Source organism: Megalobrama amblycephala, linkage group LG9, assembly GCF_018812025.1.
Source record: "Megalobrama amblycephala isolate DHTTF-2021 linkage group LG9, ASM1881202v1, whole genome shotgun sequence".
NCBI classification, from domain to species: domain Eukaryota; kingdom Metazoa; phylum Chordata; class Actinopteri; order Cypriniformes; family Xenocyprididae; genus Megalobrama; species Megalobrama amblycephala.
This window is the reverse complement of record NC_063052.1, coordinates 37,356,092-37,381,368: the sequence shown is the minus strand read 5'-3', so window position 1 is coordinate 37,381,368 and position 25,277 is coordinate 37,356,092. Positions and strand designations below refer to the sequence as shown.

At 40.4% G+C, this 25,277-nt stretch overlaps 1 protein-coding gene across 4 annotated transcripts in view; it reads left to right on the top strand.

The window, feature by feature from the left end:
• hivep1 (HIVEP zinc finger 1) overlaps nt 1–23,481 on the top strand; it is a 74,067-nt gene extending 50,586 nt beyond the window's left edge. For 3 of the 4 annotated variants that reach the window (XM_048203500.1, XM_048203502.1, XM_048203499.1), the window contains 7 exons: nt 7,575–7,628; nt 13,157–18,852; nt 18,985–19,121; nt 19,212–19,387; nt 19,971–20,072; nt 20,878–21,422; nt 21,678–23,481. In XM_048203500.1, coding sequence (XP_048059457.1) covers nt 7,575–7,628; nt 13,157–18,852; nt 18,985–19,121; nt 19,212–19,387; nt 19,971–20,072; nt 20,878–21,422; nt 21,678–22,838 — 7,871 coding nt within the window. In that variant the 3' untranslated portion in view covers nt 22,839–23,481. Of the gene's footprint in view, nt 1–7,574; nt 7,629–13,156; nt 18,853–18,984; nt 19,122–19,211; nt 19,388–19,970; nt 20,073–20,877; nt 21,585–21,677 lie in introns of all 4 variants that reach the window. The other variant, XM_048203503.1, reaches the window with a different exon arrangement.
• Nucleotides 23,482–25,277: the final 1,796 nt, after the last annotated feature.

Genomic DNA, 25,277 nt, shown 5'->3' with positions numbered 1-25,277 from the left:
GTTTGATGTACTATGAAAATTTTCAGAACGCCTTCTGCCACTAAATAAAAAAATAAAAAAGGTAATTGTGACTTTTTATCTCACAATCCTGACATTTTAAAGGGTTAGTTCACCCAAAAATGAAAATTCTGTCATTTATTACTCACCCTCATGCCGTTCCACACCCGTAAGACCTTCATTAATCTTCTGAACACAAATTAAGGTATTTTAGTTGAAATCCGATGGCTCCGTGAGGCCTCCATAGGGAGCAATGACACTTCCTCTCTCAAGATCCATTAATGTACTAAAAACATATTTAAATCAGTTCATGTGAGTACAGCGGTTCAATATTAATATTATAAAGCGACGAGAATATTTTTGGTGCTCCAAAAAACCCCAAAATAATGACTTTTTTTAGTGATGGCCGATTTCAAAACACTGCTTCGGGAAGCATCGGAGCATAATGAATCAGTGTGTCGAATCTGCTGTTTGGAGCGTCAAAGTCACGTGATTTCAGCCGTTGTCAGTTTGACACGTGGTCTGAATCATGATTTGATACATTGATTCATTTATTAATCGATGCTTCATGAAGAAGTGTTTTGAAATCGGCCATCACTAAATAAGTTGTTTTTTTGTTTTGTTATTCTCGTCGCTTGATAATATTAATATTGAACCACTGTACTCACATGAACTGATTTAAATATGTTTTTAGTACCTTTATGGATCTTAAGAGAGGAAATGTCATTGCTCCCTATGAAGGCCTCACGAAGCCATTGGATTTCAACTAAAATATCTTAATTTGTGTTCAGAAGATTAATGAAGGTCTTATGGGTGTGGAACGGCATGAGGGTGAGTAATAAATGACAGAATTTTCATTTTTGGGTGAACTAACCCTTTAACGTTAAAAACGTTAGTCTTTTTCCCCTCTCTATTGGATATTATAACACACAATTGTGAGTTTATATCAAGCAAAGCATCTGACTTTATAACTCACAATTCTGACTTTATATAACACAATTCTGAGAAAAAAAGTCAGAATTGTGAGATAAAAAGTCACAATTTCCTTTTTTTAATTTTTTTTATTCCATGGTGGAAACAAGCTTCCATACTTTTGTGCACCAAGGCTGCATTTATTGTTTTCAGTGTGAATATATTGTAAAATGTAATTTATTTCTGTGGTGCAGAGCTGAACTTCAGTGTCACATGAGCCTTCAGAAATCATTCTAATATGCTGATTTGCTGCTCAAGAAATATTTCTGATTATCAGTGTTGATAGCAGTCGTGCTGTTTCATATTAAATCGTGGAAACTCTGATTCTTTGAACAGAAACAGTATATTTTGTAACACGATAAATGTCATTTTTAAACAATATAATGCGTCTTTGCTGAATAAAAGTATTAATTTCTTTTTACTGAGGGAAAAAAAAAACATTAAAAATGTGATATGACCCTTTGAAATGCTGCAAGGTCAGAGAGCAAAAGGTTACTGTACATGCAATCAAAAGGCTTTTCCGAGTTCAATTTCAAAACGAGTAGATTTGACATGACAAATAACTAACAAATGTTCTAGGCGGATGTTATTTCAGTCCTGCGGCAAAATGTAAGGGTGTAAATCGCAAAACTGATCCAGTGCGGTTGTTTGTGGAAATCCTTGAGCAATCAAACTGAGGTTTTTGGCTCCAACAGCGTGGGGTTGAGAACAGCAGTGCTGGATTCGGAGGAATCCTGGAATGAATTCCTTGGAAGTGTGTCTTTTCAGTACTTGCTCTGTTATTAGTTTCTAAATGAGTAGTATGTGTGTGCAAAGGGTCCAGATAAAAGACTGACAAAGGAAGTGCTATAGTTCGCTTCATTTTTGCAGATATTTCCTCCCGAATGGCGTGTTTCTTTTGTTCTTTCGGTGGTGTTGTGTTACTTCACGCGTGACAGGACGCATAGGTTGCATAATATGCTTTAGTCATGTGATTCCCATAGACTGACAGGCAGCAGAGATGTTGTCTGATTTGATCACATCTGAGACAGACATACAAATGCTCTGTTGAGTGTGTGGACAAGTCATTCTGATTTAGTGATCCACTCTTAATGTTAGATTCAGGCATTGTATGCTGGTTTTTTCTTTAGTGTGTGTGTGTGTGTGTGTGTGTGTGTGTGTGAGAGCCCGGCTGGTTTGCGGGCGCTCAACCTCTGTATGCCATAACAAGTCCAACACTATCAGGCAAATGACTTTAACCTTTTGGCACCTACTCTGTTATTTGTCAAAACACGTGGTGTGGGAAAACTAACAGCGGTGTTACACAGCCAGCCTCTGATGATTTACGTGCTACTTACTGGAGAGCTGAACGCTGTAAACAGTTGAGTCTGTTTTGTCATTGTAGATTAGATAAAATTAGGTACATTTATTATCAATTTTCCTCCATATACAGGGCTTAGCAGTAAGGATTTTATTTTTCTGTCCCAGATTTGTACTTAAAAGTCGCTGTTTGGATTTAAATAGGCAAGTGAGTCTATGATTGGATTGTTATTGCAGTGATTATTAGCATGTTATATGTTTAGCAGCAGTTCATCTAACCCTAACTGATGGAGTGTGTAGCTTTTCATTTCTGAAACAACCATGTAGGAAGACTTATCATGGCCATATTCCATGATGACTATATATATTACATATATACATATATGATATATATTACACACATTAATGTGTAATAAATGTGTGAGTATAACGGTTCATTATATGTGCAAGAAATAATTAAAAATGTCAAAGCCAGTCAGATTGGAACTAGCTGATTTTTTTTTTTCCAGCTCTTGCCATTTCTTTGTGCAATATGCATTAGACGGCTTTCGAACAGTCTGAGGCTGAGACTATTTTTCTAATGACCCCGCTCTTCAGGACAGGTACACTCAGTCCAGCTCTCATTTAAAATTTGTTTGTGAATAAGCACCACCCACTCATGTGATATTTATACCCACATGCTGCTCGTACTGCCACGGCCATTAAAACCAGATCTCTGATCACATTAAATTTCCATTAGCCTCTATGTCGTTAGCGCACATACGCTGACATCTAATGAAGTCTCCCGGACCAATCGAGATGACCAGTGCGTGTTTCTTCGAGGAAGAAAGCCGCTTCAGAATTCCTGGTTGTCATGGCAGCATTAACCAGGGGAAATTTCAGCCTGTATTATTGTCCTCATTTTACCACCTTTGTGCAGCAACTCTTTTTTCCAAATCCCCTTGCTAAGTGTTCCACTGAATCTGAGGTTTAGAGCTGGTGTGGTCGCTGTTTTGAAAGGAAAATCTTGTGCTTTTGGGGAAAAAAATGAGTGTGGGAGAGGAGGATGGAGAGATAAAGATCTGGAGAAGTATTGAGAGAGGACCAACTGCTGTGGTTTGTCCCATATGTCAACTGCAGCCGAACCTTATGCCATTTAATAGCAATTGGTCTACACTTCAAGGAGTTCCTCTCAAAACACTACAGTAGATCCACCACATCTACAGACTCATGATTTGAGAACTCCATCATAGAGGAAAAGAGGAAGAGAAAATCTCTAGAGGAGATTCTTTGCATTGTGTTCATGACTAGCAACTTTCTGAAGCGTTTCTGTTCTTCTTTCACTCTTAATTTTGTCATGAGGTTCCTTTCCTGTCAGGTCATCAGACTGTGTATTTGTGATGTAGGTGAAAGCATGACTTTTGAAACTAGAATGACAAATATAGAGCCCTACACCTGACACATTTTTGTCAGATTCTAGCACTTTGTCCTACACTCTCAGAACAAAATGTGCAGAAATTCTACCTCTCTTATTTACCACCAACAGATACATGGTAAAATAAAAGCATAAATTAAATCTGATCATCATATAAAGCAATCGTATCTCTTCACAAGACTTGGATTAAACTGTTCGATTCAAATGGATTCTTTTTTAATGATCATTGTGTTGTTTACCTGGACTTTCAATGGAGGGAGAGTAAACCTCTCAAGTTTCATTAAAAAGGGTTAGTTCACCCAAAAATGAAAATTCTGTCATTTATTACTCACCCTCATGCCGTTCCACACCCGTAAGACCTTCATTAATCTTCGGAACACAAATTAAGATATTTTAGTTGAAATCCGATGCCTCCGTGAGGCCTTCATAGGGAGCAATGACATTTCCTCTCTCAAGATCCATTAATGTACTAAAAACATATTTAAATCAAAAAAGTACCTTTATGGATCTTGAGAGAGGAAGTGTCATTGCTGGCTATAGAGGCCTCACTGAGCAATCGGATTTCAACTAAAGTATCTTAATTTGTGTTCCGAAGATCAACAAAGGTCTTACGGGTGTGGAACGGCATGAGGGTGAGTAATAATTGACAGAATTTTCATTTTTGGGTGAAGTAACCCTTTAATTTGTGTTTTGAAGATCAACTAAAGTCTTATGAGAAAATGATTTTCATTTTTTTCCCCCTTTATAGGTACATATTACTACTCTAAGGTACCAATATGTCTCTTTTAAGGAGCTGATAAGGTACAATGTTGTCCCGTCAAGGGTACCGCCTCAGTGAATAGGTACAGTTTTTCCTTTTTTTTTTTTTTTTCTTTCTGTGTAACCAGGCATGAAGTTTCACGTAAATCTGTTTTGTCCTACGCATCTGTGACCGCTATAAGCGTCAAGTGAAAGGACAATTTATCAGTTCCTTGATTTCAATATTGGTGTGATGTTGATTTGCACAGTGAAAAACTTTTGCAAACTTTTCCTGGTTAGGACACGGTGTTAATCTCATGTAGCAGTTGAAACCAAGCGTAATCATCTCTGATAATGATTTTCCTAAAGCATGCAAAGAAGTCACTCTGCTCAACAACGTTCTTGTGTTTGAGGCCGCTTTGCATTCGCTCAGTCCACGGTTGAGGAAACAGCACCTGCAACCACTCTCTTTTTCTTCAACCAAAATATTCAGATTTTGATTTCTCGTTCACAGGCTTTGAGTTCTTCCATCCTTGGTTGAGTTCTCGAACGCCATTACACCCTAGGAATTCTGGGACAGGGTTGGGCAGAGGGGGATCCTATTTGCGGTTCATTAAGTAACAGTTGTTATCTGATCCCTCATATACTGGTGTCCATATGCTCCATTGATTGCTCCAAACGGATGAGGGTAGGATAAATCTGAACGTGTGGTTAGACCAAGCGGTTCAAGCCTATAACCGTCTGTGGTGACTCAGCATCTAGAAATCCCCCAGATGATGGTGCAGAATGTGATGGTGTTATAATTGGTGATGACTGTGATGCAGTGCTGCTTGAGGTGGTTAAGTGTTACGAGAACGAGTGAAGAGTGATGTGATGCAATGGAAGAGACTAGAGTGGGAATGAGAGAAGTTTCCATTCTTAGAGTTTAGATGAGCCCTCCAGAGATACGGAGCAAGTTCAGGCTGTCACGGACACACCGATCATGCTGACCTTAGTATTACTGAGTGTTGCTGTAAAATATATATATATATATATATATTTTTAAACAAAACATTTAGAGACCTGCAGTGTATTATTGTAATGCTGGACATTTTGAGCTCTGTAACTTTTAATATGTGTGTGTTGTAATTTAAAGGGTTAGTTCAAAGTTTCAAAAATGAAAATAATGTCATTTGTTACTCACCCTCGTGACCTTCATTCATCTTCGGAACACAAATTAAGATATTTTGATTAAATCCGATGGCTCAGTGAGGCCTGCATTCAAAGCAATGACACTTCCTCTCTCAAGATCCAGAAAGCTACTAAAAACATATTTAAAACTGTTCATGCGAGTACAGTAATAATGACTTTTCAACAATATAGTGGTGGGCGATTTCAAAACACTGCTTCGAAGCTTTACGAATCGAATCAGTGACTCGGAGCGCCACAGTCACGTGATTTCAACAGTTTAGCTGTTTGATAGGAGATCCGAATCACTGATTCGATTCATAAAGCTCCGAAGCAGTGTTTTGAAATCGCCCATCACTATATTGTAAATATGTTTTTAGTAACTTTCTGGATCTTGAGAGAGGAAATGTCATTACCGGCTATGCAGGCCTCACTGAGCCATCGGATTTATTCAAAATATCTTAATTTGTGTTCCGAAGATGAATGAAGGCCTTATGGGTGGAGAACGACATGAGGGTAAGTAATAAATGACTTTATTTTCATTTTTTGGTGAACTAACCCTTTAAGAAAGTGGTTCTAAAAAGCATGTTGAGACATTTCCATTAGAGAAAGAAAAAATGAACAATATTTCTTAATAGTAATTTCACTCAATATTTCTTAATGAAATTGTTAAAAATTCATATGTGACTGTAATGCAAGATTTTTTTTTTATTTCAATCTTGAAACACTATTTAATATTTTAATTATGTATATTTTATTATTAAATAATACAATTAATATTTTATCATCTATGATGGGGACATGAAAATGTACTGCACAACAGGAATGACTCATTGTTTCTAGATTGATCAAAAGTTTCTCCATTTTTGTAACTTTTGTATTGCACAAGTTCCAATTTTACGTTTTATTTTTTAAGACTAAAAGTTTTTTTTTTTCTAACACAGGCTCAGAGACATGTTTTTTCCCTGAATTATACTTGCATGCACATGCACATGTAATGTTAGCATGCGCACTTGCATACACTAATAGTTAACTGTCAAACAACTATTTGATTTCACCAGGCCTTGTGTGGAAAGTGATGCTGGATGTGGATTGAAGGGAAAGATTTGCTAAGATTGGGTTCTATCTAAATATATAATGGGTTATATAACAAATTGAGTTTGCATAGTGAGAAAGAGAGGGGTGGGGGAGTTAATCAAGGGTGTGCCTTCAGCCCACTCATCGTGACATAACACGCCACGATCTTGATCACCGGGCACCCCCTCGCAACTCCACCCTGTTCCTCATGCAGCGAAGAGTGTCATTCCCGTTACAGTGATCCTGGGAGTCTCTGCCACGGCATTTTCCAAACAGCGAGCAAGGATTCTTTCCGAAACTGCTCTGGTTCTCGCTTCACAGTGAGGCATTGTTTTCAAAGCAAACTAGTGTTTGCTCATGCTTTGTAATGGGGTTTTGTGGTTGAAACAGACCACACAAATCTGTTCTGCTTTTAGATGCTTTTTTGTTTTTGTGTATGCCATGGCTGTGTGTGTGTATGGGTGTGTGACTTGAGGTAGTGAAAGGAGATGATTGCTTCTTATTCCCCTTACAGCACATGTACATGCATACATACAAACACACACACACTCGGTACACACTGTCCTGGCTGGTCTTATATAATAATCAGTAATTGCATTCTAATATTGGGTATATTCTCAGTGTGCATATCCCTCCCACACACAGAGCAGATGATATGAAATATTAAATGTCTGCTGTACCTGTGAGATGTGGGAAGGAATGTGTTTTTTTGCAGGCCTATATTATATTATATTATGGTCATATGGTCACCACTGTCTCTAGTATTGATAATATATTGATTTAAAAATGACTGTATTTTGAAATGCTGCATCACTCTGTCCTGCATTGTACCATAATTTATGCTTATTACTATTATCCCATATTGGATTGGCATGTGGCTAACATGGAAATCTTTCTTTTTCTGTTTCAGATAAAATAGAGGAAGCACAGAAGGAGCTCAAAGACCCCAAAGTTGCACACAAAGGTATGATTCATCATATAAAATAACATTTCTGCGACTGCTCCTTTCAAATAGCATCCACAGGAAGCTTTTCTGTCCTCCCCCTGCTCAATACCAGAACATCCAGTACCTAAGCTGTTTCATTCTCTCACGTCTGTTGCTTTAAAAAAAAGAATTGCTTGGTGTCTTTGTGCAGCAGTTGAATCACTCTGTTCATTAAGTTTTAAAGGCAGAAGCTTTTCTGTGGAATCCAGGGCAAATTCCAGAATATTTTTTCAGATGTGCCTTTATTCGGCTTCTTAATGTTTAAATGTTCTGCCACACCCTTTGCTTGTACTGGACTGTATGACTCTATGATGAGGTTCTCTGGTCTGCCAGCTACTTTCAATGGTCCAGCACCTCTGTTGGCTTTCACCTGCGGCCACCACATTTAGCGCTGCTGTGCATGCACTCTGTGAATGTACCTGCCACACTTTATACCATGGCAGTTAACATGGCTTTGGGTTAACGCTAGGGGTGCAACGATTCTTTGTAAAAAATCGAACCGTACCGTTCTCCACTTACGGTTCGGCACGCACTTGCACCGCGGTTCATTTCGAATGACGACACATCTATATGGTTTGTTGAAAATAGCAACGTTCGGATAATGTGTTTCAGTCGATGAATACGCATTCTTGCTTCCCAAAACGTTACAACAGCGATGATGAAAAAGCGTGGACAAAACTGTCACTCTTTGTAAACTTGGTTCACTGCGAGTGCCGTATGCTTGAATATGGGCAGTCATTTACGGCGACATCACCCGGGTGTTGATGGCGCAGGTGAGACCTGAACAGTGCACATTGCTATCTGTGTTTAAACTAAACTCATTTAAGCCTTGCTAATTTAAACGTTCAAGAGCAAGACGTGAAAGAGAATTAGCGCGTGCTGTGAGAAGGTTTGTGTGCTCTCATCCGAAGCGCGCATGCCGTTTATCTCAGTTCTCTTTCAAGTCATGCGTTTGAATGGACAAATTCACACAAAAATTATGTCAACATTCCCGTCTTGGCAAGTATCCTAACAAACATAGTCGGTTATGTCTTGAGTGAATGTATAACATTCGAAAAAAGAGCATGCGTAACAGTATCCCCTGGTTTCACAGACAAGGCGTAAGCTAGTCCTAGACTAAAATGAATGTTTGAGCCGTTTCAACTGAAAGCAACTAGCACTGACATATCTTAAAATATGTCACTGCCATTGTTTTGTCTCAAGATGCACACCAGTAATGTTTTTTCTAGTGAATGTTTATAAAAGCAACTTAAATATCCTAATTGAACTAAGGCTTAATCCTGGCTTAGGCTAAGTCCTGTCTGTGAAACCAGGCCTAATTGTACTGGATCGTGCATTATGTCTTAACCCTTTCGCACGTAAGTTTCAAATATTCTGTCTGACCCCCCAGCGTGAGTTTTTTAAGGCGACCGTTATTTAGAACGTATCACTTTATGGTTTCCATGGTGACGCGTCATTGCTTGTTATGTGACACACCGCAGCACTGTATGACTGATGATCTGCTTTCATTTAATTTTTCCTTTTTTATTCAAAATATTCACAAATTTGTTAACTATAGCATGAAATATTTAATATTCCGATTGACAAATATGTGCAAGTGGATGTGTTTTGCTGTTTAAACACCTTTATAACGATCGCGTCGTTAGTTGAGCCATATAAGCGATGGGCGCCGCCATGTTAGTTTGCACCACGCAGAGAATCGGATCTGTTGGATTTACAACCCGTGAATTTATCCACTTCTCCCGAAATACATGAAAGTAAGTGGGCAGGTGAACTGGGGAAGAATAGAGTAAGCTTTTAAGTTACTTTCACAATGTGTATCTGATATGAATTAAACGTGTGGTCAAGTTATAATGGAAAGGGTTGTTATTTCCGCTTCTATAGACATCATTGTGTATTTTACAAACTCTAAATATATTGTTTTGTTAGTACTCATGTGTATTTAAATGTCTGAAACCTGAAACGAACATTATTTGGTTGAAAACACTGCAGTGTGAAAAGCGCTGCGCGCGTCCGTCTCTGGTTTAGCGCCAGTTAAAGCGCGCACGCACATTTGAATTTGGCAGTTGATCACGTAATGCACTGAACGTTCTAATCACACCGGTGTGATCGTATGCTCCTGGGGCCAGCCAAGACTGATCACACCGGTGTGATCGTACGCGTCAAAGGGTTAAAGGGAAAGAGGCCTATTCCTGCTAACGTTAATCAACAAATGACAAAGAAATCACTCACTGAATAGCTTTTGTAACTAAATAATGATTCATCTTTATTTAATTTATACAGTGAAGATAACATGCAGTGTTATTTTATATTTGATTATTTTATTCATTTTCTGTACCTGAAAACTACTGTTAGATACCTGAAAAGCACTGTTTATTTTATTTGAATCTTTGCTCTGTTGTATTGATTTGTGTTCTGTTGCTTGTAGTTTGATTATTTGTTCTTATTTTCTTTATTTTTATTTGACAGTATAGTCCTTTTTTCCCTGAACATAGCACATACCGAACTGTACCGAAACCGTGATACAACCCGAACCGTTGCACTCCTAGTTAACACAGGAGCAGCCATTTCAAAGCTGCGTTTCACCAGCATACATTGAAACTCCATAGATGTTGCATAATAGGCTGGAATTGGAAAGTCTTATAGATTATGTAAGACTTTTTTTTTTTTTTTTTTTGAAGCACCATGTTACAATAATAGCATGAAGGATTCATTTTAAATATTAGGTTATTAATAATTAGGTTTATCCTGGCCTTATGTTTCTTAGTGTTCATGTTGGGATGGGTTACATCAGAATGCAACTGGTTCAACACATAAACCCCTTCTCAAAATACTTCTCAAAAGTTCTTTACAGCAGAGTATTATTCAGAAAGGTGTAAAGAATTTAGATTTTTAAAGATCAACTTCACTGGAATACAGTGGCAGGAAAAATGGGTTCTTACTCATCCCAAAAGTCAATCCAAAGTCCGTAAACAAGTGCGAGTTTAATCAAAAATACAAAAAAATATACAAATGTATTTTATAATGTTACACTTGTTAAGCTTTTGTCTTGTTTCCTTAAACGTTGCCATAAATGATGGCAACGGTAAGAAAACTGTTTCTCCCTTCTTTCCCTGCTTGAGGGGAAACAAGTGTGTAACAAGTGGGCGTGGCAGTTAAAGAAACAGAACAGAAATTATACATACAGAAAACATAAGAAATAATAATGATACAGGAAATATCAGAATTGCCTCTCAGAGAAAGTCACAAAAATTCACTTTGTTATTACTTGCAAATCAACGCTCTAAACAAACAATAATAATATACAAATTATTGACATATTAAATTGGTTCTTATAATATGGGAAAACGGCATTTAGCTATGCTGCTCCATTTGATTGGAACCAGTTGCAAGACAAATTACATTTAAAAGATTTGGTATTACTAAATGATTTTAAGGGTATTTTAAAGGATCTAGTTTCTGAGTCATTTGATTGTAATTGTTTTTGAGTGTTTTTGTGTATTTCTGTATATATTAATTAATGTATTTGTTATATGTTCAACTAAATGTGCTGCCTGTCTTGGCCAGGACCTTCTTGTAAAAGAGTTTTATTTCCTGGTTAAATAAAGGTTAAAAAAAAAAAAAAAAAAAAAAAAACTGGCAGTGATGTCACCAGTTACCATGTTAATCCTGAATTTGTTAAAAGCAGTTAATTAGCTCAGAGCTCATGGATGTCCTCATATCCTCTTTCTACGTTCTCTAGAAACATGTAAGGAAGTTATCTTATTAAGGTAACAAACAAACAAAAAAGTTATATTGAAGTCTTGGTGTAATCCTAACAGGTTATTTGAATTTCTGGGGAATTCTGAAGGCATCCAGGATTTGATGACTTTGTTGTTATAATGCTAACCACTTCTCTCCACCAACCATGCCAAGCAAAGTAAAGAAGGGAAACCCTAATAAGTGCAGGGTTGCCACAGATGTTCAGGCTTGGTTATGTGTTTTGTAACTACTTGGCGCCAGGCACACAAAGAGCCTTCAGTATAACTTTAAGACTACAGGGAGTCAAAACACAGCAAATGCGGTAAACTCTGCCCATCAGTGCGTAATTGTGAACAAGTTTCAGTTGTGTATGCTCTATGGCAGGTTTCTTTTTCCAAATTAATAGTGATTTGTTTTCTGCCAGATGTTGACATAGGTGCTCAGGTCTTATAGCCCAGAGTATCTTGACCACGTTCAATCTTGGGACAGATTTCATGAATTCACACAAGCTTATTCATCGACATAAACACCTGCATGCAACTTGTGTGTTATTGTCTTTCTCTGCCAATTGTCTGAGAGCTTGTAGAAGAATAGAACAAGGTAAGGCTTATCCTAACTATCACAATTGCAGTGCTGAATGAGATGTAGGAGAGCAAGTTAGGGAGGGTTTAGAAAGAGAGAGCGAGAGAGGGATGGTGACAGAGGGTTGAGAAACGGAGAGTGGGTTTTGTACATAATGATGCGTGGGCCTCAGTAGCAGCTCAGGAGATCTTCTAGATTCCAAAACAGTCTTGTCTATGTGCTAGCTGTCAGAGGCACTGATACAGCTTATAGTGAACTGGGTATGCTAAGAAGAGGATTGTATTTGTTTTTTTATTGTGAATTGAAGTTCTTTGTCTACACTACAATTCATCAACTCTCGTTGCTTAGGTATGTTTTGGTTGGTCTGATATCGCAAGATTTTTGCTGTTGTTGATTTGTCTTTATATCTTTTTGTCCGAATTTCGGGTTAAACATACTGTTTATGTTGATGTTTAGGTGTTGTGGAAAGAGCAGTCTATGGTTTGATTTTGCTTTGCTTACGAGCTTTGCATGATGAAAGGTATTCTGCCAAAGGGGGAAGAAATGAAAGCAGAAAATAACAGACATGGGTGTTTGTTTTGAAGATTGACAGGAAAATGTATGTGTAATTTGTGAATTGATAGATTACATAAACGTTGACTACATTTGATCAAGAATCTTACGTAGAGCACACTAATAGAGATTCATTTGGTTTTTAGGTTTTAGGCTTTTTCTGTGCCTTTTTCTATTTGAGCCATACGTGTTATTGTGCTGTACTGTACTGCAGTCAAAACTGTCAAAAATAAAAATATAATTACAATAATGTCAATAATTAATTTTCAAGTTTCTTTTTAGAATAAAAATTGTATGAGTAATAAAGGACATTTATTCTGAGTTTTGGAAACTCAAAAACTGCCTCTAATTTAATATTTAAAATTAATCTAAAAGATTTGGGTTACACATTTACTCAAAAAGATTTGTAAAGGTTAATATACATATTTTGTTTGTTTTGTTTATTTATTTATTTTTTTATGTTTTTCTTTTTTCCTCAGCCTTGTCGATGGTCATAAAGATTTGTCTATTTAAATAAGGAATATTTAATAGATTATTACTCAAATTATCTGGAAAAATCTCAAAAGGTATTGGACAGAGTAATATTAAATGTCATTTGGGTTGTTCATTACAATTTTTCTTTTCCCCTACAGACACAAATGAAAGTACTGGCAGAAACTCTGAGGGCATTAAAGGACTGAAGAGGAAAAAAGTTGTGGTACAAAACCAGCTAAAGAAAATACCAAAATCTCCTGTCAAAAAGCAATCACAAACCAAGAAATCCATTTCTCCAAACATCTCTTCATCTAAGGAAGCCACACCCTCTTCTTCTTTTTCAAGCAGTTCATCACATGGATTGCCTGACCCTCAAGATGCTGAAGATGTACCGCAGAAGGCTTCTGAACCTAGGGCAGTAAAAGTGGAGCACGAAGAGACATCAACCTCAGAGCCACAGGCTCTCAGCCGCAAAAGTTCTGCAGAAGAACCTTGTGCTGCAGGGCCAGTGCGGACAAAAAGCCGGTGTGGAAACAGCAGCAACAAAAACGCATCTCCCTCTCACACAAGTGCTCCCCTTGAGGTATTGCTCAAGGCTATGGAGCCAGATTTCAATACACTGACAGAAAGGAAGAACAGCAGTCCAATAGGACATCTTGGAAAATCCATTTCCATTCCTGTCACTTATTCGGACTATGCTGTCGCTATGCCTGCTGTTAATTTCAATGTCCAGTCACAACCTTCATTTGTGCCACCATTCAATGCAGCCAAACACTTCTACAGCAGTGTGGCATCTACAGGGCAACACACAACACAGCAGTATGTGAACATGTCAGGAAATCGTCAGCAGGACAAACCAGGGTTCCAGAAAAGCTACAGTTTGGGGCCTTCACTTAACTTGACGCATGCACCTGTTCCATCTGGATCAGGTGGTTTCCCTCAAAGTCAGCCCCCTGTTGTTCAAACATGCCAGTCTCTGTCAGCCACAGTACCCAACTCAATTCAAGTCCCCGTCACACCTGGTTTCAACCCTGTTCAGATGACAGCTGTGGTCAACTTTGGCACAAATCAAGTATCTGATATCTCTGCAAAAGATCAAAAGCCAAAAAAGCAAGGGAAGTATGTCTGTGAATACTGTAAAAGAGCTTGTGCCAAGCCAAGTGTGCTTCTAAAACACATACGGTCCCACACAGGAGAGAGACCTTACCCGTGCGTGACGTGTGGCTTTTCATTTAAGACAAAGAGCAACTTATACAAGCATAAGAAGTCTCATGCACATGCCATCAAACTGGGTTTGGTTAAAGACTCTGGAAGTGGATCCCTCTCCCAAGAGTCCGACAAAGGTCTGCCAACACATTCTGATGTGGAGGAAAGCGGGGACAGTGATGAAGAAGGTAGTGCAGCTGACTTGGACCCGGATTCTTCACAGAGCAGCCTAACGGCATTATCCGAGAGCAGTTTGCAGAGTGCAAGCATGGTACCAGGAAGTCAAGGAGAATCCGAGCATTTGTTGGTGTTTGAAACTCTGAAACCATTGCTTACACAGAGAGGATGTGAGCCAAAGGTCACTGCTGCTCTCCCTAAAGTGGTTGTCCACCCTGTAAATGTTTCACCTTTGCGTGCAGACAGCCCTAGAGTTACAGATTCAGCACTTGAACATGCCACAGCCCAGAGGCAAAGGGATTTCCAGCCAGCAAACCTACGGTCCAATGTAATGGTTCTGTCCTCACTGAAAGAAGTGGATTGCACAAGTCCTCTACAAGATTCAGTAAGTGAGGATGAAGATCAGCATTGTAAATCACCACTAGGAGGCAGCCACGCCCAGCTACAAAGACAACAAGCAACTGATTACTCTCAACAGCCACAAGGCAAGTGCCTGCTGAGTCCTCGGAGTCTTGGAAGCACTGACTCTGGCTACTTTTCACGTTCTGAGAGTGCAGATCAAGCTATGAGTCCCCCAAGTCCTTTTGTTAAGATAACTCCACCAGCAGAAACCGACATTACAAAAACCCCACAAGTTCCTCCTTCCTCGGTTGTGACAACTGTCATGCATGTAGCATCTATTGAGAAGCCTCGAGTTCCTTCTGGACAAATGCGTCCACCATTGGAAACCAAAGCTCTATCGCTTGAGGAGCGAATCTCAAAACTGATCTCAGACAATGAGGCTGTTGTGGATGACAAGCAACTAGACAGTGTCAAACCCAGACGAACTTCCCTTTCCCGAAGGGGTAGCATTGATTCTCCTAAATCCTACATATTTAAAGACTCTTTTCAATTTGATCTAAAACCACCAGTAAGAAGATCTAGTTCCAACTCAGACATACCAAAATCTCCTTTCACTCCTACGGACAAATCAAAGCCAGTATTTCTTCTTTCTGTACCACCTCAGTATCCAGCCATGGATTGTTTACCAATTACAAGAAGTAATTCAATGCCTACCACACCTGGCCAGTCAGCGCTTTTCCCCAATGTAACCCCTCAGCCTCACCCACTAAGGATCTGTCAGTCATTTGACGACAAGATTAGCTCACTAAATGATGATGTATTCTCTTCAGCTCCCTCTACTCCAAATTCTGCTGTACATCCTCGTACCCTTGTGAGGCAGATAGCAGTTGAGGATTTGTCCACAAATGATGGTCATGTTCTTATCTCAGTTCATTCCATGGATGAGAGCCATCACGGACCAAGTATTACACATGAGCTGAGAAGTAAGTCTTTTGAGCATGCAACAGAAAGAAACCGAAAACCCCAGCAAAACAAAGGGACAATGTATGAATGTGAGACTTGTCGTAACCGTTACAGAAAACTGGAAAATTTTGAAAATCACAAGAAGTTTTATTGTTCTGAACTGCATGGTCCAAAAAACAAGCCTATGCATGCCAGAGAGATTGAGCCAGAAGTGTTTGGACGTGGAATTCAGCAGCCTCTTTTAAACAGGAATGCAGTAATTACTGGCATTGTAGAGCAACCACTCATGTTAAGAAAAAGAAGGAAGATTAAAAGTGTTGGAGATGATGATGACCAATCTCCAACTGAGACCACTCCTCCATGTTCAAGAAGTTTTGACTCCTGCCAGACCTCGACAGGTTCGATAGGGCGACCTTATTCTCACCATACCCAATCTTTAAGTAACTCTGCTACTTTAGGACAAATACAAATCATTGGTAGAGCTGCAGAATCGCAAGAGACAAGACTATCTCCAATTAGAGAGGCTCAGATCAGCACACCAAATAAAGAAAGAGGTGACCTCCAGAGACAAGGAAGTGGAACTTCAGTCATTCGACATACCAACTCCCTCAGCAGACCAAATTCTTTTGAAACATCAGAGTCCATTGACAGGTCATCTCCAGTTGATCCTGTGGAAAAGGAAGTAAAGAGCTCTGTAAAAGGCCATACAGAGGCTGCAGTGAGTTCTTCTTCACAAAGTTACCATGACAGAATGTCTACACCTAAATGTGCCAGCCAAGGGATGGAACCTCATGGTAAGCAAACCTTTACCATTGCTAGTGATGGGACACCTGTACAGCAATCACGGCTTGTGCGCCAGAACAACATTCAAGTCCCTGAAATCTTAGTAACGGAGGAACCAGACAGAGATCATGAAACTCAAGTTGTAGAATCAACAGAGAAACCTGCAGATACATTCAACTGGCCTCAGAGGAGTGAGAGCTTGTCTAAACTGCCGACAGAAAAACTCCCCCCAAAGAAAAAGCGCATCAGACTTGCTCAAATGGAACACTCATCTGGCGAATCCAGCTTTGAGTCAAGTCTCTCTCGTAGCCTCAGTAGAGATAGTAGCTTGTCAAGGTGCTCTAGTATTTCAGCCTCTTTTGACAGAGATGATCCACCAAGATCTGACAGCCCATCAAGGGCTGATAGTATTGGGAAGCCACCAGAAGCTCAAGGGATCCCTGTAGCAAACAACACTCTTGGAGTGCCAGGCATGATGAGACGCGCTACCTCAGAACAGATCAGCTGCACTCAGTCATCAGTGGAAATTTCTTGTGACTACCGTAGCAAATCCTTTGACTGCAGCAGTATGTCACCCAGCAGGCCTTTGCCACCAATGCAGACTGCCCTGCCAAAAACTACACAATGTCCTCCAGCTACCCAGGTGCCTCTCATTGAAAGAAGAAGAGGGCCTTTAGTACGTCAAATGTCCTTGAAGATTGCACCAGACCCTCAATTGGCAGTGAAACAGACTCCCCCCATCCAAAGAGTCCCCTTCACCAATGAATGCTCTGGGTCCCAACCTAGACCAGTAAATCTGAACACATCTGCACTTGCTCAGTCCTTTGTCCTACATTCTGGAGAGGCCCCGCTAACGAAAAATGAGCAAATGGTTCAAAGCATCAACCTTGGAAGCCAAACCCAACAGCCCCAAGTTCATGGCCTTCCACATCCATGGCATCAGACCTCAAGGGTTGTGGCATGTCACATGCAACCTCTGGTCAATATGGGGGCTGGTCAGACAGACATTCAGAAGAGCTCTGATGAAAAAAATCAAAAGAGCTTTGAACCTAAATACCAAATGAATTGCTCCGTTCTAAAAACAGGCCAGACATATTCTTTAGCAGGTGTGAAAGGCACGCAGATCACATTGCCAGTGCTAACAATACCAATTGCTAATGAAATTAAAGTGTCACAGTCAAATGATGGAATGCAAAATGTCTATGTAGCACAACCAGCTTATCAGGCTGTAATCAATAAGCCTCCAATTGTACTGCCTGCTGGTGCACAAGTTGATACAACATCTCATATAACGCCAGCATCTACACCTGTACCACAGATTCTAATCACCCATGAGCACACCCTAGCACCTGCGTCTGCAGTTTCTAAGGTCAACTTTCCTACGGTACATGTTGTGAACAGTAATTCAAAGATTGGACCAGAAATCCAAGCACACAGGCAACATGGGTCTGTTGCTGTACAGATGAAAAACAACATGAAAACCACTGAGCAAAGCATTCTGTCCCTTGGTTCACTGCACTGTACACAAAAACTGGCTTCTGCAAATTTATGCCCCCAAGAATCCACTGCCTCAAGCAAGCGTATGCTCTCCCCTGCAAACAGCCTTGACATTGCTATGGAAAAAACACAGAAACGGGCTAAAGATGAGCATGGAGCTGCATGTCTCACTGATGGTAGATCTCTGAACTACTTGAACTCAAAGATGTCAGAAATGACCAGGCAGAGGAAGTTAATGCTGGTTAGACAGGTCTGTACCACAGAGCCAGTGGATAGCCCAATTGAGACTGATGCCCCAGAACAATTGCCAGAGACTTCAGAAGCTGAAAAGAACACCCAGGAACCAGTATCTCAGATAACAACAACTGAGGTCACTGAACAGGAGATGGAGAGCAGAACACCTACCACAACACCTGCTACACATTCTTCACCCGGAGTTCAAAGCTATGCCATGCCAGAGAATTCCACTCTGAAGCCACAAGAGAAACCTGAGGAGCAGCGCTGGTCTCCATCAAAATCTCCTCTGAGGCCTTCAACATTTCAGGGACAAGTGAAGTTAGCTTCTTCTGTGTCCGTTGTCAACACCAGAGACAGCCATCGGCTGTCTTTCCCCAGTCTGAAAACAGCTACAACCTTCACCTGGTGTTTTCTCATGAAAAGGAAATCCCTCCACATCCAGCAGACAGACCAGAGGATCTCTGCCTACTCTGCATGGGTAGTAAACCCAAACAATCCCAATCCATTGGGACTTCCCACCAAAGTGGTTATGTCCTTGTTTGACTCCAAACAGACATCCAAGAAAATACATTACACCCAAGCAAAAACAACAACTTTGAAATCTGACATCTTGACCTACTCTGGGAAGCTGAAGGATGTCTTGCCAAAAGTAAGCATTTTCACTCAACTGATGCTGCTTTAATAGTTAGCTTTTATATTGTTTGCTGTTTTACATTTTTAATGCATTTTTTTTTATGGTGCATGCATGATTAACAAATTCTTGTATTTTGGATTATTTTAGGTTTTGATTCAGCAAAGATCTGTGCCAAGTGAGAATAGTGGAAAAATAAAACCAGAGACTCAACCAATAAATCAGACAGAGCCAGACAGAGACTCTTCCAAATCTGAACCTCAACGAGTGAAGATCTTTGATGGAGGGTTTGTAAATCTTCACATTTATGTTACTCCACTTTCAAAATATTTAACAGGAAATTGTGTTTTAATGTGCTATTTGTGGTATATTTTCAGTTACAAATCAAATGAGGAGTATGTGTATGTTAGGGGACGTGGAAGAGGAAAATACATCTGTGAGGAATGTGGAATTCGCTGCAAGAAACCTAGCATGCTGCGGAAACACATCCGTACTCATTCGGACATCCGTCCATTTCACTGCACGCACTGCAACTTCTCTTTCAAGACTAAAGGTGGGTTCACAGTCTGAAACACTGATTTGAAAACTGTGATGGGTACATTTTGTTTTCTTCCTCAATTGGCAATTATTGTTACAAATAATGAACAGGACAAAAAAAAAAAAAAAAAAAAGATATTAAAAACAAACTTCATTTTAATCCATAAAAAAAATACCACCATAAATAGCAAACTCGTACACTTGCATAAGGACAAATCTAAACATGTTTTTAACTTAAAAGTTTTCATTTATTTTTAATCAAATGTGTCAGAATTTGAGAACAGTTAGGTAATTTAGATCATTCTTAGGGATGGCTGGAAATTTCTTTTTTTTTTTTTTTCTTACCTGCCTTTTTTTGAAGACTGTGCCTGTTCTCTTAAAAAAGCCAGTATGATTCATCACAGTTGAACTTCCCACGCTGCACTGCAGAACAGCACACAGTGTCAGACCAGCCCACGTTCCTTTAAGAACTTATTTATCAGTTACTCACCCATTACATAGAGCTAGTGCTTGGGAACATGTCATGCTTATGTAAACCACTCCCATGCCCTGCATCCGCCTCCCACCTGAGTGACCTCTCTGTTCATTTATCCACACAGGGAACCTAACCAAGCACATGAAGTCCAAAGCCCACAGTAAGAAGTGTATGGAAATGGGAGTTGCTGTGGGCATTATTGAGGACCAGGACACAGAAGACTCAGGTAGATGTCTCTCATGTGTTTTTGGGAATATAAGTCTTAAAAAGATATTGAATAGGGGAGTTTGTTTCATGAGGACCCACACTTTACCAACCAACTCAGAAAGCAGAAACTATAGTTTTGTTTACACCATTACATCATTTTTAACAACAGAATCAACCTGACCATTAATAGGTTTACTAATAATAGTACCATCTGTTAAATGTGGAATGTCTCTAGCTATGTTATGTTGCAGTGATGATCAATGGCAATGCCACAGTCTAATTAGAGATTCTAAACGCAGTCTTTTTCCTTGTTAACTCTTGGTGCATGTGGGCGGCATACACAGCATTTACCGTGAGGAAATTGCAGCATCTAATTTTAGCAGGAAAGAGAGAGAAAGAAGCTGTGAGCTTTCTCTGGTCTCAGTTACTGAGAGCATATTTGTTTTCCTCTCACACAGTTCCGCACAAGCTGTGAAGCACAGGCTGCATTTGTGGTCTGAGGTGTTAATGTCTTCCCTATATAATGAGAGGAGTATTTCTAGACCTGTCATTCCTTATTTTGCTATGCAGTAGATGTAAAAGCTATAACTCAGGAAAGTGAAAGCTTTTGAAAGACCAAACATTACTTAAAGATCCCTAAAGACTAAAGGTCACACTCTGCCAGCGGTGAAATGATTTTGTGAATGATTGTGAAAAATTAAAGTTCCTAGGATAATTTTCCAAGTAGAACCTAGCTCTTTTGTAGCTATGCGTTAAGATTAGCTGTGCTACATTATACAATTCCTCCTGCTTTTTTTGTTCATTAAGTTGTTTTTCCCCCAAAGGTGATCGAGGAAGAGCAGGAAGTGCTGACAGACAGGACTCAGATGGTGATGACTCTGATGGCCCAGATGATGAAGATAACGATGGGGAAGAGGAAGACGAGGAGGACAGCCAGGCAGAGTCTGGCCTTTCTGCAACACCTTCAGTTTCTGCAAGCCCACAGCATTTTCCTGCTAACCAGGCCGACACAGCTCCTAGCTCTCTGCTAGCTCAGATGTCCATCAGCCCGAACCCAACCCCAGCTCCCCAACCTCAGCCTCCTCCAGCTTCAGACTCCCAGAACTCAGACACGGAGTCTGTGGCTATGATGAGCCCAGTTTCACTGGTCAGACAGATGTCAATTTCTGCATCCTGCTCCAGCCCCGGCCCTAGTCCCACCTCTTTTATATCCCACCCTGCCCCTGCCTCTGAATCCCAGACCTCTGATACTGACTCCGTACACATGATGAGCCCAGTGTCGCCTTGCAGGCAGATGTCCATCGACTACCCTGAATTTGACGTTCCCCCTAGTCCCCCAGTGCCAGGCAAGGGCGCCAAGCTCGGCCAGGTGAGACCCATGTCCTCGCAATCACTGTCTTTCTCGTCGTACATCCCTCCCTCTCTACATGTACACCTCACCCCATACCAGTACCAAACCCCATATGCATTCCAATGTCTTGAGTCTCGCATACCTGGCACGTCAGCAAAACTGCTTTGAATGCATGAAAAGGTGAATAGAATTTTAAATGGTAGTCAGTGTCTGCAATTTTGTGTTGTTTGGCAGTGTTGATAAAAGTATTCATAGCATTGTTTTTTTTAACAGGATGGAGTGTCGAGCACCATTTCCCAGCCTGCAAGTGAGTGCAATGCCAACGTTGACCGTGGTACTCAGACCTCTTCTGACCCTCTTCAGGGACCCCTGCACTTTCCAAATGCAGGTCCGATCCACGAGCCCAGAGTAGGAGCCACTACTCATCTCTTCAGCCACCTGCCTTTGCACTCCCAACAGCCCCCTCGTTCCCCATACAGCATGGTACCTGTGGGTGGCATCCAGCTTGTTCCCGCCGGCTTGGCTGCTTACTCAACATTTGTACCTATTCAGGCCGGGCCAGTCCAGCTAACCATCCCAGCACTCAGTGTTATTCACAGGCAGACTGGCAGCCCCCTCCCAGCCCCCAACACCTCGCCCCGTCCAGAAGGTTCTCCGACCCAGCCGCTGGTAGTCCAGGAGCCAGTCAGTAGTGTACTGCCTTGTTTCCCTCTGGGCCAAGTGGCAGGGCTTCAGACACTTGGTGCTCCCCAGACTGCCCTGCAGCCTGTGGGTTTGGAGACTTTGAGTGTGGTGGGTTTAGCCAACTCTACTCAGCTGATGTCTCAACAGAGTCTGCCATTAAATGCCACCCTAGGCGTGCAGGTGTTGGCAGCTAGCCCCACCCCTCAGTGCAGCACTGCTTCCCCAGCACAAATCCCTGGCCTGCAGATCCTCAACATTGCCCTGCCTGCCCTTATCCCATCCCTCAGCCCTCTCTCAGCTCTCAGCCCACTCCCTGCAGCCCAGGATAAGCCACGTAGCCCTGAGGGGGTAGCATCTGTACCTTCACCAGCACAGGTTGCAGAATCACTACCAGCAACTATTCCCTCAGCCAGTCCTCCAACAGCCAATCCAGGAGATGTTCCTACAAATGCAAAGCCATCCACAGACGCGAAGCATGTCTCTCAAAATAGCACTAGCGCTGGATCTAGGGATACAGGGGGCACAGAGAAGACAACAGCCATGGTGGAAAAACCAAAAACACCACCACAGCCATCTTTGCTCTCCTCCCCCTCATCCTCTAATGAGAGAGGCTGTGATCTTGCACACAAGGCAACAGCAGGTGGGGCTAGTGAAGTGAAACCACGTCAACCTGTCTCTAGACAACCAGTGACCGATGACTACAATGAAGCCTCCAGTGATGATGAGGATAGACTTGTCATAGCTACCTGAGAGTCCCAATAAAAGCTCTTTCTTTTCTGCCTATGAATTTCTCTCTTTCTCTTTCCACCTCTTTCTCCCTCTTTTTTTTGTAAAACTGTGTCACTTTGTAAAACTGAAACACTTCAGGAGGTTTGCAGCTCTGCAAGCCTTCTCTAAAAGCACATTTTCTGACAGTCATATTGTATGTGCAATCATAAATGATGACCAATTATTTTATTTTGTACTCTTTTGTCAGCACCAGACAGTTATTTTCTTTTTGTACATGTTGTATAGACAATTGTGCCTTTTTGGAGTTTCACGTTTAGAAACCTGTATATAATATCTTATAAATCTAGTAGTTGCCTATTAAGTTGATATGGAAGTCAAAGAAGAATGGAGGAAATTTGTTTTATTTTTAAATGTTTTCATTTTGAAAAGTTTTATGTCTATCATAAATTGATGGGGAAATTAATGTTGTACTGATATATAAACATTTCTATGGCTTTTGGGGGTCAGTGTTCCTGTGCACAGATGTTGTGGTCAAGTATTTATTATATTACACCTGGTGCCCATTTTGAACTCCATAAGTCCATAGGTATGAGTAAAATGGTGGCTTTACATTTGCTGTATCTATAATATCGACAGTATCAGTAAAACCTTGTTTACAAGTGCAGAAATGCCTCTGAAGTCTCCTTTTTTTTCTTCTTTTTTTAAGCGGTGTAATTAGCTTTCTGATTTGCTGTCTTTTTTCTCCTTTAATCAACCTTGTAGAAAGGGTTATTCCTGGGGCTCTCCAAGACACTAGAATTATTCAGCAGTTCAAATCACTAATGAGGAGCTTGGAGAGGCCAGCAAATGACGTCACCAATCAGCTCCTTTACGAGGATTATTGACGGCGACATTGTCCTTGTCTCAAGAGGCTTGTAGCAAAAGCTCTCATTACAGCCCCGGAATGACTCATTCAATTGACAGTATTTGCTGTCTGCCGCTGCAGTCCGCCAAGACTGTGACTCAATAGCGTCACCTGCTGGACGGGTCTTGTCACTGCAGGCAAAGCAGAAGAGTACAGGGCGCATCATGCAGGAAGGTGGGGTGGGGGAGGATGTTGCTTAGTTACCCAGCCCACAGAAGATCATGAGAGTGGGTGAGACTCTCTGAAAACAGTTCTAAACATTCAGTCCATCCACACCTGGTGAATTTAGTCAAAATGAGAGCAGAACATTGAAAATCACTTGTACATACTAAACTAAGCTGCATCCAATGGAATGCCATTTCTAGATTTGACCGCAATCTAAATAAAACTTTAATCTATTTTAATCCAAATTTTCTTTCATTGGTAAATGTGCTGATCTCAATACATGCTTGCATCAGTGCTGTTCTGTTGGGAAAAAATGAATAAATAAAGAGAAAGTATCATCGTTACGACCTGTATGTACAGGTGAGGCTTAACCTTGACTGAGTGCGATGTCAGAATATTTGGAAAACTATTACTGTATTCATGCCACCCTTGCCTGAGGAGAGCAACATTGAAAAACAGAACAGCATATTTCCATAATTGTCCTTAATGCAGCATCCATATTCATCTGATCTAAATAGATTGCCTTTATTGTTGTCCTAATTCTCTGTCTTAGATGGAACAAGCATGAACAAGCTACACGTATGGAATCTTCGTGCTGTATTTAATACATTTTTGGAGCGGGTGGAGGGTTAGCTGATTGTTAGCACAAACTGGCACGAGTTTCCATTAACAGGGTTTTCCATTGGGCAGGGTCAGAGCTGGAGGCTAAAGTTTCTGAACTCCCCTTACAAAAAACTAGTATACTTCAAGTTCATTTGATCAGGTATACTAAAGTAATGTTCAAGTATATTTTTTAAGTATACTTTATGTAGTAAGTATAATATCAATGTACTAGTAGTAAACTTGTAAGTGTACTATTTTAATACCGCTTGGGACTAAATTGGCCCAATTGAAGTATATGTTTAAGTGTACTATAAGTGTAACAGTAGTAAACTTTAACTAGTTCACAGCTACGTTTCTCATTTGTACTGCATCTGTACTAAAAGTGAACTTATACTAGTATACTAGTAGTTTACTATTTTAATACTACACAGCAAAAACTGCAGTGTTAAATTAACTCTCCAGGGAGTACATGTGAGACCATACTCAAGAGTGTTAAAGTTAATGAGATAATTAAGTGATTAATTGAGTCATGATTGACCATTATTGAAGACACCTGATGATAACAAGCAGAATCACCAAAGGAGAAAATCACAATTTTTAAGCCACCATCGTGGAGATGAGGGTTTGTTTTAGTTGGGCTCTTGTCCCTTGACTTTTTAAAATAAAATTTTGTTTGGGCTGTTTTAACTGAGTTATAACATCCAGACAAACAAGTGGAAAAGATGGTCAGGTGGTGTTGATTATGTTTTTACATAATCATTATTTGGTCTGAATATCTGAACTCATTT